General features: G+C 37.0%; 1 protein-coding gene across 2 annotated transcripts in view; it reads left to right on the forward strand.

Annotated features, from left to right (window-relative positions):
- Positions 1–10,333, forward strand: part of LOC115422640 (E3 ubiquitin-protein ligase Itchy-like) — a 39,048-nt gene extending 28,715 nt beyond the window's left edge. For both annotated transcript variants that reach the window (XM_030139073.1, XM_030139074.1), the window contains 6 exons: positions 320–460; positions 551–671; positions 772–876; positions 3,840–3,936; positions 4,803–4,875; positions 9,144–10,333. In XM_030139073.1, coding sequence (XP_029994933.1) covers positions 320–460; positions 551–671; positions 772–876; positions 3,840–3,936; positions 4,803–4,875; positions 9,144–9,243 — 637 coding nt within the window. In that variant the 3' untranslated portion in view covers positions 9,244–10,333. The remainder of the gene's footprint in view (positions 1–319; positions 461–550; positions 672–771; positions 877–3,839; positions 3,937–4,802; positions 4,876–9,143) is intronic.
- Positions 10,334–13,155: the final 2,822 nt, after the last annotated feature.

Raw genomic sequence — 13,155 nt, forward strand, 5'->3', positions numbered from 1 at the left:
AGGAATCGGATTGATAAGCAATATCGATAATGGAATCAGAATCGTTACATTTGTAACGATTCCCATCCCTAGTCAAGGCCATTTTATAATTACTTAGAACATAATTGCTACATGCTCCACCTTTAAGGGAGGTGGGGGGGCTTCACAAACACACAAGTGGACTCAAATGCACATCAAGTAGAATGAGACTAAATAGAGGTGTACTTAGAGCTGAACGGTGGCAGACACTGCTGTTTACAGGTCCAGTGTCTGCTTTACATTAACTCTGTGTTTCATAAAATGTCTTGCTCTCACTTAAAAACATTGCATTGCTCTTTAGGGATAATGACATCGAGGAGTGTGGGCTGGAGATGTTCTTTTCTGTTGACAAGGAGATCCTGGGTGAGATCACCACTCATGAGCTGAAACCTGGAGGAGGAGACATCCAGGTCACTGAGGAGAACAAGGAGGAGTACATCCGGTGGGATTCAGTATATATTTGAGAAGTACCAAAAACTAGAATACAAATGAGCTGTGTATATAATGTCTGGTGTTTTGTCTCCACTGTCAGGTTGGTGGCAGAGTGGAGGTTGTCCCGAGGTGTAGAGGAGCAGACTCAGGCTTTCTTTGAAGGGTTCAATGAAGTCCTGCCTCAGCAGTACTTGCAGTACTTCGATGCCAAAGAACTCGAAGTATGCATGTGTTGAATATAAATATATTTAAGAAAGATGAGCCGACTGGATAGTAACAGCACAGATAAGTACAATGATGATCGTGTGTGTGCTGGTACAGGTGATGCTGTGTGGTATGCAGGAGATTGACCTCGGAGACTGGCAACGAAACACTATTTACCGACATTATGCTCGCAGCAGCAAACAGATCGTCTGGTTCTGGCAGGTCAGTCCTCTTATTGTGGTGTACAAATACATTTACTGGAAGCAAATAGGAAAGTTCCTCATGGACCTCATGGATTTTCTATTATGGCACAAACTCAGTTTTTCTCAATTAAAAATCTGCCCCAGTATTTAAGATCTCCTCCAGAGTAGAGCTGAAATGATTAGTCAATTAACTGACTGAGGTCAGTTTAAAAGAATATTTGAATCCAATTTTTCTGAATTGAAGCTACGTTTCCTAAACTTCACTGCTGCTAAACTTTGGTTCCACGGCCTGATCACAATCAAGGGTACCAGAAAGGGTGCACATATAGACAAAAAATAATAATGCTGTATCAAAAAATCAGACAGGCCATTTTATTTGTCTGATATTTCTCTTTTAAAGTCCAATATATTTTTGTATTATGGTGTCTAGTAAAAATTTCGCAGGCTTGTACCCCTGTCAAATCAGAACTTATTGGGTATATGGACACTCCAGCCTAATTGCCTCCATATTTAATGCCTACAAAGATATACAAATGTTTCAGCACTCAGGATAATCATGCATTGTTTATTGCATAGATGTCGTGTCCAAAGCATACGTGCTGAAAAATTCCATATATTGACAAACAATAAAATTAGACCCACATATCTGATATGGTGTACGGACACTACTTGGTGTACGGACTCTACCAGATTGAAATGGAAATCTGGCTTACCTCATGGTCGCATCTGTGTTAGATCTGTAACTAAGTCTTCCTGGTACAGGAGGAAATAAACATTTGTGAACAAGTTATAACAATATATCTATAAGCCATATACGCCATATTATTGATGGAAGTATATTGGTGTATGGACACTACATGAATTTTGGTGAACAACACGCCATTGAAAACATGCGGTTCAATGTAAACATCCGTTTGACACATTGTTACCAAATTTTCTGCAGCCAGGGAGCAGACCAAAATCTGTCTAGTTGTGCATATTTAGTCATAATAATACTGAAATAACAGGTTCCCATTCTGTTATTACAATTAAAGGGCTGTAAAAGAAGGGTTTTCAGAACAAAATGGTTGATTGTCTTAATACTGAAAATAAGAATTGATAATCAAACAGCTGTTCAACAAAAATGAGCAATAAATGAAAAGCAATGTGATGTGTGTATTTTGTAATAAAAAAGACACAGGAATTGAGTAGTAATTATTTGTTGTGTTACAAAACATTATGTACAATAATTTTGCTCTCTTATAACAATAAAATTGTGCACGTTTTCACGCTCATTGGGTCGCCATTTTATCAGTTTTTATCCAGTTTTCTTCAAATTCAGAGGATTGCAAGATCTAGTAATAAGAGGACCAAAGAAACATTTTGGGAATGGTTTTGGGGGTATCTTTGCAATACTGATTAATAACTGATTGCAAATTTACTTGTACACCTTGATTGTGATCAGGCCGTCCACTGTTTCACACGGACGCTCAGGGCGCCAGGATCAACACAAACAACATGGAGCATAGCTCAGAAGAGACAAGGACAAAAAGACAAAAAAATCTCCATATGTTCACCTTTCTACATTGGAACCATCACTTACGCCTTTAAACTTTTAAGCTTTAACATGAACATTAAAAATATTTCTCTTTAATTTTTTTTGTATGTTGTTTGTTAGTATGGTAGGTTCATCTTAAGTTGTTTGTAAGTTGGATCCAAATGTGTTGAAAACTGCAGTGCACATATTCTTTGTAGATGTCATTTGACTTGTTTTTTATTATTTATTGCTATAGATATTTTTATTTATACTTTTATACTGTTGTTATATCCTTTGTGTGAAGGCGATAATTAGGACAGATTTGGTTGGATTTCCTCTCCCTTGATAACCAACATAGGGGACCCCTAGTGGAGAACCCTATCGATTTCAGCTTCTCTATGACTATTAAAAGTCATCCAAATGGAGACGCTTGAGTTGAAAATCACTTTTTTGGACATAAATCAAGCAATAATATGCTGATGGATATAACATTTGATTCATGTTGATTGTCTCACAAATGTCCATTTTCTGTCTACCATCTAGAGTTCATATGGGGTCATTTTCATTCACTAGGTGGAGTTTTGTTGGTTCTCTGACCATTATTCTGCCACTATCAGGTCAATGTACCTCAAACTGAGTTCATATCGATTGTCTAACAATGATCTTTCTTCATGTCACTACCTTGAGTTTACATGATTTCATATTTTGACCTGGTGTGTTTTTTCCAAATGGTTGGGGGGGGTTTCGGGGATACTCTTGCAGTCAAGCCCCGACAGTGTAAGCGTCATTGTTGTTGTTGTTATTTCTATATAAATATTTTTTATATCTTCACCCAAATGTACCAGGAATTCTGTCCATCCTTCTGTTTGAGATTTTTGTCTGACCAATTTCACAGACACTATTCACCCTAGACATTTCAAATTTAACACACGTTCATTACACGTGCCTTTCTTCCAGTTTTTGCATTTTTACAAATTTTTGCAAAGATTTGAAAAGATTCAAATGTAAGACTAAATTAATCCCTGGGTAGGCAGGGTATTGGGGCTATTGGTAAGATATGCTTGCTTTTTCACTAGTTTATATATTCTTTTACTTGTATACTTTTTGTGGTTTTTGTTTCAGCTGGTTCTGTAATAATGAAAAATAATCAATAGATTAATCAATTGGAAAAATTATGGATAGCTGCAGCTCTGCTCCAGACATAATCAGAATGCTCGGTATTAAAAAATAATTGAAGTTTGATCTAGTTTGTCTGTAAAAGTTCATACGTTTTAAAGATAATTAACATGTCCTACTCCACCCTCACTGAACAACTGAAATGTCTTGGTTCAAGTAAGTCCAAGCATGAGGTTTATTTAGCATAAGAAGGAGAATTTCAAGCTTGAGTAGCTCCACAGTGTGTGTATGTTCACCTTGATGGTCTGGGAACCTCTTAGTGTTTAACGGCCCAACTCTTTGTTGTTTAGTTCATAAAGGAGATGGACAATGAGAAGAGGATGAGGCTGCTGCAGTTTGTCACCGGCACATGTCGACTGCCTGTAGGAGGCTTCGCTGACCTCATGGGTAAGAACACCACCAAAAAGGACTCACACACATTTAACCCTTTCATGCATAGTGGTCACTACAGTAGACAGTTATTCTATAGATTTTCTCTTCCATATTCATGGGTTTTGTTGTTTTAGTTCCATATCAACCAACACAGTGGACGCTTATGCATCATCCCATACACTGACATTCCTGTAACTTTCCTGTTCTTTTATCTAAATCAATTACTAATTGTTGTTACACTGAAATTAACTTTTTTTTTAACAATTTTTTTTTTTTTTTGCATATTATCTGAGTGAGTAATAACTAGTATTATAGTATGTTAAAATGTGAGAAAACAGATTAGCAGCATTAACCTCCTGAGACCCAGGAAAATTAAAATTTTAACTTTTTTCCAGTAAACAGTTGTCTTGATTGGAAACCGCATAATGCAACAGTTTTTTTGTTTGTTTGTTTTTTCAGATACATTTTTTAAAATTATTTTTATTTGTTTATTTTTTTTAATGGAATGCTTTTTGCAAGGGACAGCAAGTAAAACTGTCAAACTTTTGTCCCCTACAGAGGACAAAAATGTATTGCTGGGTCTCAGGAGGTTAATGTTTTTATTTCATAGTTTTCACACAGTATGTCAGTAAATGCATGTTTCTGAGCTTCAAAAATTAAACGCATGGTGTTCAGCTGAGTGGAAATTTTTGCAACTCCATGAAAAATAGGTTCATAAAAAATAAAAAACAAAAAAATCAATCACATTGTTTTTTTCCATGCCTAAAGAGGAATAAAAACACTCAGGAAAAAAATCTTGAGTAAGGTTCTCATAATTCATGCATGAAAGGGTTAATGTAAACAAGATCAAGCTCTTACTGAGTAGTTCTTCACTTTTATAGGAAGCAACGGGCCCCAGAAGTTCTGTATTGAAAAGGTGGGGAAAGAAAACTGGCTTCCCAGAAGTCACACATGGTGAGTGATAAATGACTCCCTTTATGTATTCTTAATCAGCTGGAGAAGAGGTTCTACCCAGAGTAAATTCTATGGGTCTGATGCAAAAGATATTTACAGGTTCTCCGTTAAGTTTGACTGTTCAGTCCATACTTGATGATGAGGAACATGAGGTTTATCTGAGCTACATTAGAAACTAAAACTGCAGGAACTGAAATCGGGGGGGAAAAAAATCCAGACGTTCCTTCTGCAGCTTCTTCCCCTCAGTCCAAATCAAGATTGAATATAAGTGTACAGTACTGTGCAAAAGTAGAAAGACATGTTTAGCTTTGTTGTTTTTGCAGGGTTGAAATGATCATACATATTTATTTCTCATTCCCTTTTATTCAGATGCAACAAGAAAATGCATGAATGTATGCACAGTGTTATAGGGGACACAAAAAACAGAACTAAATGTGTTAACTTTACGAAACTGGACCAAACTAAAGATAAATATGAATAACTGGGTAGATATGTACAGAGAACTGGTCTATTAAAATATATGTTTATGTATATATTCTTTACAGTGGATTTATATTGTAATATATACAAAGTGCAAAGTGGAGTTTTGTACAGTTGAAGTTTTATGCCATCCCACCCTTTTGAAAACACCTGTGATTAGACAAAACTTAACTCACCTGAAAACACAAGCAAAGACTAGATGCACTAGTCTCATGTCCATATATATGTAATATAAATTTTTTAATTCTTTTTTTTTTTTTTAATATATGATTATATGTTGGTGGCCAAACGTCAAGGTTCTAGCAAAAAACATTTTTGGCCATAACAACTAGGAACTGATACAGCTCCATGACCAAATTATAATCTTAGGATAGAGTGCTCATCTGATTTCATTTATTGTTCTTTGTTTAGGATTGATATTCAAGTTTTAAGTGTTTGGGGGTGTCCTTAAGGACAGGCCACAGGATTCGAAACTAGACAAATGTTGAGACTAAAATAAGTGAAAGAAGGGAGAAGTGAAATTATGCTGAACAAAGACTATTGTAACATATTGAGGAACCACAAATTCACACGACAGTTATTTTCATGCAGAGTTGCATTAATTTTTTGTAAATGTTTTATATTGATGATGACAAATGCTACATGTTAATAGTGTGGAAAATCCTCTCCTAAGTTATGAATTATCCAAGAAGTAACTGAACTTTGGTACTGGTGGTGCAATGAGGGCTGCAACGATAATTTAATGAAGCAATTCTTTGTCAAGGTTTTTTATTTATTTATTTGTTATTGGTAATTTTCAAAAGGGTACATACAGAGAAAAACAGTAACCGGATGGACTCTTATGGCCATTACATTTCAGTAATATCAAATGGATGTATTGGAGATGCATTTATACAAACGAAAGAAGAGAAAAATAGAAATGAGATAGATATCAGTCAATGAAAAATACCAATTATGTTCTTAGAAGAGTCACACTAGGTTTTCCCTGTTACAGTACACAAGGGATTCAGAATCAGTGCATAATAAAGAAGACACAAAATGACTTCCCAGATAAAGAGTTCATCTCAGGATTTCTTGTCCATAAACCATTATTGGAAGATTTTTCTGGTAGCAACAACAAAACTAGCTACAACATAAAACTGGGAGGAATGGTACTATTAGAGACAGGGTTCCTGCAGAGTCTTAAAACTCTTAAAAGTCTTGAATTTCCAAATCTGCATTTAATACTTTAAAAGGTATTAAATTTGATATGGTAGCTCTTAAATTATATTGCCATAACCTTGTTTAGTGTACTGTGTTTAAATGTGTCTGTTAAATGTCCAAGTGGCAAAGAAAGTAACGTTAGTCGACTCAGTTCCACCCGTTCCAACCCGACAATTTATATTGAAATTAGGAACCAATAACTGATAACTTTGCAGCCGCCGATGAGAAATGACTGAAGAGTGGGAATCAAGGGGTTGGAGTAAATAAATACATTTTCCTAAATTCTAGGAGTCATGAATTTTTGCCAGTATGGCCTTGAAAAATACTGTGAAATAGGCTTTAAATTCTGTTCTAAGTAGTCTTAAAAAGGTCTTAAAAAGTCTTAAATTTAATTGGTAGAAACCTGTAGGAACCCTGTATAGAAGTTACCTCATAAAGTCTGATCTTGAGGTCTTTGACAAAGTTTAAAGGAATGTGCAACTGTTTTGACTATTGAAGAAACTATATTTAAATGCTTTTTGGTGTATTTTCTCCGACGGTACATTTAATGTCTTTAGCTTGTGGACAGGACATCATGGGCTTGGAGAAACACTGTGTCACATTTTTACCCCGCCCCCCAAAGGGGAGGCAAGGGGTATTGTTTTTGACTGGGTTGGTTTGTTAACACTCTAGCAGCAAAACTATTGGTTGAATTCATACCAAATTTGGTTTATAGTTTGCCAGTGAAGTAATAGAATAGATTTGATTACATTTTGGGAAAAGTAGGTCAAAGTTCAAATTTTTTATGAATTTTTTTAATCTTTTTTTTTCCCATTTACTTATAATGGGCAAAATTTCACATATCTGTAGCAACAAAACTACTGGTTGAATTCATAACAAATTGGGTTTATAGATTGCCAGTGACCCAGAATAGATGTGGTTGCATTTTGGGAAAAGTAGGTCAAAATTAAATTTTTTTATGAATTTTTGAAATATTTTTTCCTCCCATTTACTTATAATGGGCAGAATTTCAAACGCCTCTTAAAACATCACTTTTGTTTCAATTTACTTCAAACTGTGCACATATATAGAGGCAACTGATATGCTGACATCAGCACATGCATAGACATGATGACATCAGCTGGATCCATGACAAAATAATGCCGCGTTTCCACTATGTGGAACCAGCTCAACTCGACTCGGCTCGATATTCCTGGAGACCGTTTCCATTACAGGATACTACTGACTTTACAGTACCTGGACATCATAACAATGCGGCACGTTATTTCCGTGTCGTCTGCTCAGAGAGTTGCTGAAAACTCGCTCGTTGCGTGTTGTCTCATCTGAATTTTTACGTCGGCCACCAAAGACTGAACCTCCTCGACCGACCATGGTGTAGTTTTGAGTTGTTATCATGCGGATTAATGTACCGCTATATTTACTGTCCACTTCCGCATCTGTTTTTAGCTTACCGGCTGACAGGCTGTAAGTTATTGTCATCATGCAGCATCCGTCATCGTCGTCGTCTGTCGTCCGTTACAAAAATTTCAATTGTCTTCTCCGAAACTACAATTCTGATTGACTTCAAACTTGGTATACAGCTTCTTTATAATGATGTCAACAAAAGTTAGAGAAATTATTTGGATCCGGATCTGATTCTGGATTTGGTGCGACTTTCAAAAATGTCCCCATTATAAGAGATAGGAAGTGGATCGATGCAATAACTCAGTAAATATAAATGATATCCAGTGTAAATTTCTACAGTCCAGCCCTGATGGGGAGATGACCAAAACATAATGTCTACATGCTGATCAGGATCTTCTTCTGGATCTGGGAACTTACGGAAAATTTAACATGGGCTGTTATGGGGAAAACATTTCAGTCATCTTCTTTTCCCAAACTCCAGTTCCGATTGACTTCAAACTTGGTATACAGCTTCTGTATGATGATGTCAACACAAGGTTTTGAAATTATTTCGATCCGGATCTGATTCTGGATTTGGTGCGACTTTGAAAAATGTTCCCATTATAACAGATAGGAAGTGGATTGATCCAATAAATCAGTAAGTATCAATGATATCAAGTTGGAATTGGAATTTTTTACAGATCTGATTGGAATATGATTAAAACATGGGCTATTTCTGTAACAGAATAAATACACAGAACTGGGTGATAGTAAATGGCATCTGGATACATTTCCCAAAGTTTTTAATTTAGCCGGTAAGCTACAGGGCCATTGGTCCTATTTTTTGTAAAACAGTAGGTCACAGAGAAAACTATCTGACCAATCAGCAGTCTGCAGTGTTATACGTCACAGTTTAGTATTGCTTGGAACCTTGGCGGAGGTGATACCAAAATACTAGTACTGGGTACCAGATTCCAGGTCCTTTTTCGTAATGGAAACGCAAAAAGGCCAAGCTGAGTTGAGACGAGTCGAGCCCGTACTACGCAGTGGAAACGCGGCATAAGCTGCAATACATGCGAGGGGCGGGGTTTGTTGTGCCTGGTATCACTTGTTAACATTTAACACTAAAAGCCAAAAAAAAAAAAAAGAGTGAGAAAATTCCATTGTCCTGTTGACACCATCTTTCTGCTCTGCTCTTCCAGTTTCAACAGACTGGACCTGCCTCCCTACAAGAGTTACGAGCAGCTGAAGGAGAAGCTTATGTTTGCCATCGAGGAGACGGAAGGCTTCGGCCAGGAGTGAGGAAGAGGAGGAGGAAGAGGGATCGGTGGTGTTGAAATCAGGGAGCCTCTTCAGAAAATAAAGGGGTTGAGTGTGTTTGTGCGCATGCATGCACGCGCCTATATGGTACTGAAACCTGTGTGTGTGGATGGTCAAACGCAGGCCGGTGCAGTCGCAGTTTAAGAACCAGGACCGACCGACCCTCATCGGGCCTCTCTGTGCCTGATCCTACCTGATTAGAAGTTTATCTTTAAAACCAAAAACACAGACGCTGCTCCTGACTCTCTAAATGTGCACCAAAATATGCATGAGATCCTGAACCCCCCCCCCCCCCCCCCCCAAACCCCGTGACATCTGTTCCGGGACTGCAGTGGGTTTGTTTCCAGCCCTGCATTAAATAACATGTAAGTATTCAATTAAAGTTAAGAGGGTGTGCTTGTCTGAAAACAGGGTGACATCTCGCCAACTAATTACCTTTATTTTTCTAAGATTTTCAAAGTAGAATTAAGCCTCATCCAGTTCATTATTTGTTGTCATATCCTTTATTCTCTCCTTCGATCACTTCTCGTGACTTAAGTGGGAACTTTTCTTAACACAGGAAGAGATTAAAGCTTTGACTTCGTCCATTTAACACTGACATTAACAGACAATCTAAGGTGCTTCACATGTTTTTGGGAGACGTACGGTGGAAGGTATAAGGGAGAAACAGTTCTGTGTTCCTGGTTGGATAGTATTTGATCTGTGAATCTTTTAATAATTGTGAAAAGTGTTGTAACCTCCATTATTTATAGTGGGAGAAGACACAGAAGGCTTCACTGGAATTTAAAGCCAACCCTAGTTTTATAGGGTTGGAGTGTGTGCGCTGTTGGTTCACAGTATTCTGGGAGATGTGTTAAATTATTCAGATTAATATCGGCTTCAGATTAGAGTTAATGCTTTTAACTGATGGGGTGGTCTTTGCTTGAAAACTCAAATATGGAGAAGTGTAGCTACAAGGATCCTGAGGAAATCCAAGGGTCTGTAAAGTATTTAAAGATGGTGTTCAGTGTTTCCTAATGTCAGAGGAGAAAATTCTCCAAACACAAGTAAAAAATGCCAAATGCCAGTCAAACCAAATCATGTTTTTTTTCTTTTCTTTTTTCTGTTTTGTTTGGGGGACTTCTAAAATGAGGTTCTGATTCCAAAATTTAGAAAATGCATGTATCTGAATTCAAGCGTGTAGTTTTATACTGAAGAAAGTAGTTTTAGCTCAGTCTGTGGAGCAAATGAGTTTACTTCCACTGAAAATAGAGGTGCGATTAAAAGTCTGTCCTCACGTTGAGCCTAATGCCGTGTTTCCACTACGAGGAACCAGCTCAACTCGGCTCAACTCGGTATTCCTGGAGACCGTTTCTATTACAGGATACTACTGACTTTTCAGTACCTGGACGTCATAGTGATGTGGCTTATAATTTCCGTGTCGTCTGCTCAGAGAGTAGCTGAAAACTCGCTCGTTGCATGTTGTCTTGTCTGAATGACGTCTGCCACCAAAGACTCGACCGACCATGGTGTAGTTTTGGGCTGTTATCATGTGGATTAATGTATCACTATATTTACTGTCCACTTCCGCATCTGTTTTTTGTAAAACAGCGGGTCACAGAGAAAACTGTCTGACCAGTCAGTGGTCTGCAGTGTTATATGTCACGGTTTAGTATCGCTTGGAACCTCGGTGGAGGTGATACCAAAAAAACTAGTACCGGGTACTGGATTCCAGGTCCTTTTTCATAATGGAAATGCAAAAAGGCCGAGCCGAGTCGAGTCGAGCCGGTACCATGCAGTGGAAACGTGGCATAAAGGAACATGTTACCTATGAAGTATTGGTCTGATGCCTTTAGCAGGTTTGACTCAAGGATGAAGAGTGAACATCCAAATGAAACTGCCATAGTGCAGTGCGCTTGCCAGAGGCCTTGGAAAGAGAACTTTGGCCGATGTTTTCACGCTTTATAACCTGTACTAGTCGTTTTTCTCCATCTACAAAACTGATGGAGTTCCAGTCAAAAATTGGGTGTTTTGAAAATCATGACCTTGAATTTGACCTTTCAGAGTCATCGAAGGTAAACAAAATTACTACCAAATGAAAGACCATATCCAACTTCTGTAAGTCGATAATACAAAGTTGGTCGATATCCATCTTCAAGATAGAAGCCGTTTTGTGAATATGCAAATTAGGTGCTTGAGCCCTGGTCATTTGAGATGCCAGTAACGCAAAATCTATTTATACGCATGTGACAAATGAGGTAGCTAATGGATAGAGAATTGAATTTCCAATAATTTGGCGTTAGTTTGAAATCGCTATGATAAATAGAACGTAAGTTATTAACGATAAACAAATTTTGCATACATTACCATAGCAGCCAGAAGTCAGGCCACCAAGAGTTGCAAAATTTGGCATTTGACTTGCACAAAAATGTTGCATTATAAATTTTGGTATGGCCAGATGAATATTCGCGATATTACAGCCAGAGGTTGCACTAGACATTTTTATTGTTCGTCATTTTGACGGACAGGGTCGTAAAAATTCTGTCACAACATATTATTATCCGTCATTTCAAATTTTTATTTTTTAATGATAATGAGATATATTTAGGAGTATTTAATGTTCAAATGTTTAATGTTCCTTCAGAATATTCCGTCATTTAAAAAAAAAATCTGTCAGTGATGGAATATTTTCAGTTAACGCCACCTCTGATTACAGCCATTTGAAGTTTCCGAAAGCTGAGTTTACTGACCCCCTGATATTTACCCCGAGGCGCTAATAAGGGTGTGACCCTTATGACGTCATGATGCTCACCATCGGATACAGAATGGAAAAATGCAGAATTTGGCTTTGGTTTGAACTCGATACATTGATTTTGACGAAAGTTCTGGCAAAATATCCATTTTTGAACTTTGGCCTATATCTCAGCTGTATTTTATCTTACTGTTGGCAAAAACTACTGAGGTCAACTAGAGAATATGGCAAATCATTTGGTCATGGTTTGATATAAAGAATACTTGAAATGTGACTGCTGGAGCACAGACAAACATATGAACTGAGCAATTTGTATGTCCTCCAGCAAACAATAATTACAATAATAATCTTCAATTTATAGTGAGAAGTCTGACTATAGTGTTGATTAAAAGCCCCTAAAACAGGAACTGATACAGAGTGCACAAAAAAAAAACTTTACAGAGCTCCATTTTCTCCAAAGAAAACCAAAATCGGATAAATAACTTACTGATATTTAATAATCAGTTATATTTATTTATTCATTTGAAAAGAAATAATCAGGGCCTTTGGAGTAAAACACTTAGTAATAAGTCAAAAAGATGAACTTTTGCATCCTGTCATTTCCACATCATATTTGTCATAATTTTAATGATGTAGTCATCTGAATTGACCTATTCTCCAAATGTAGATGTAGAATGTCTAACTTCTTTCTCAACAGGATGAAAATAACGTAAGGATTCAACAATATGTGACAAGATGAAAACCACACAGAAGATGCTATAAAGTTGAAAAATAACTAAAAGATGTGACAAGGTGAACATTTTGTGAAAGCTGTGACAACCCAAAATAACGTAAAACACACAAGATGGAAACAGAGTGAAAGACGTTTAAGAAACAACGGAAATAAAATACATTTTTGCATTTTAGCTGAAAATGTAAATGAAATGAAAGGAAAAACTGCATATTACAATAACGATCAGCGTCAAGATACACAAATATATTGTGATCATTTTTATCATATTACATATAACTGTCTTATTGTGCATGATTTCTCTTTTTGGCAGAAATGGGCTTCCGTACTTTCCGACATCGTATCGGACACTTTATTCTGTAAAACACTGGTTTAGATTGACTTGGTTTGGCTCAGATTACACAACACTGACCCAAGTAAAGAAGTAATATAT

The sequence above is a fragment of the Sphaeramia orbicularis genome, chromosome 7, assembly GCF_902148855.1.
Source record: "Sphaeramia orbicularis chromosome 7, fSphaOr1.1, whole genome shotgun sequence".
Classification (NCBI taxonomy): domain Eukaryota; kingdom Metazoa; phylum Chordata; class Actinopteri; order Kurtiformes; family Apogonidae; genus Sphaeramia; species Sphaeramia orbicularis.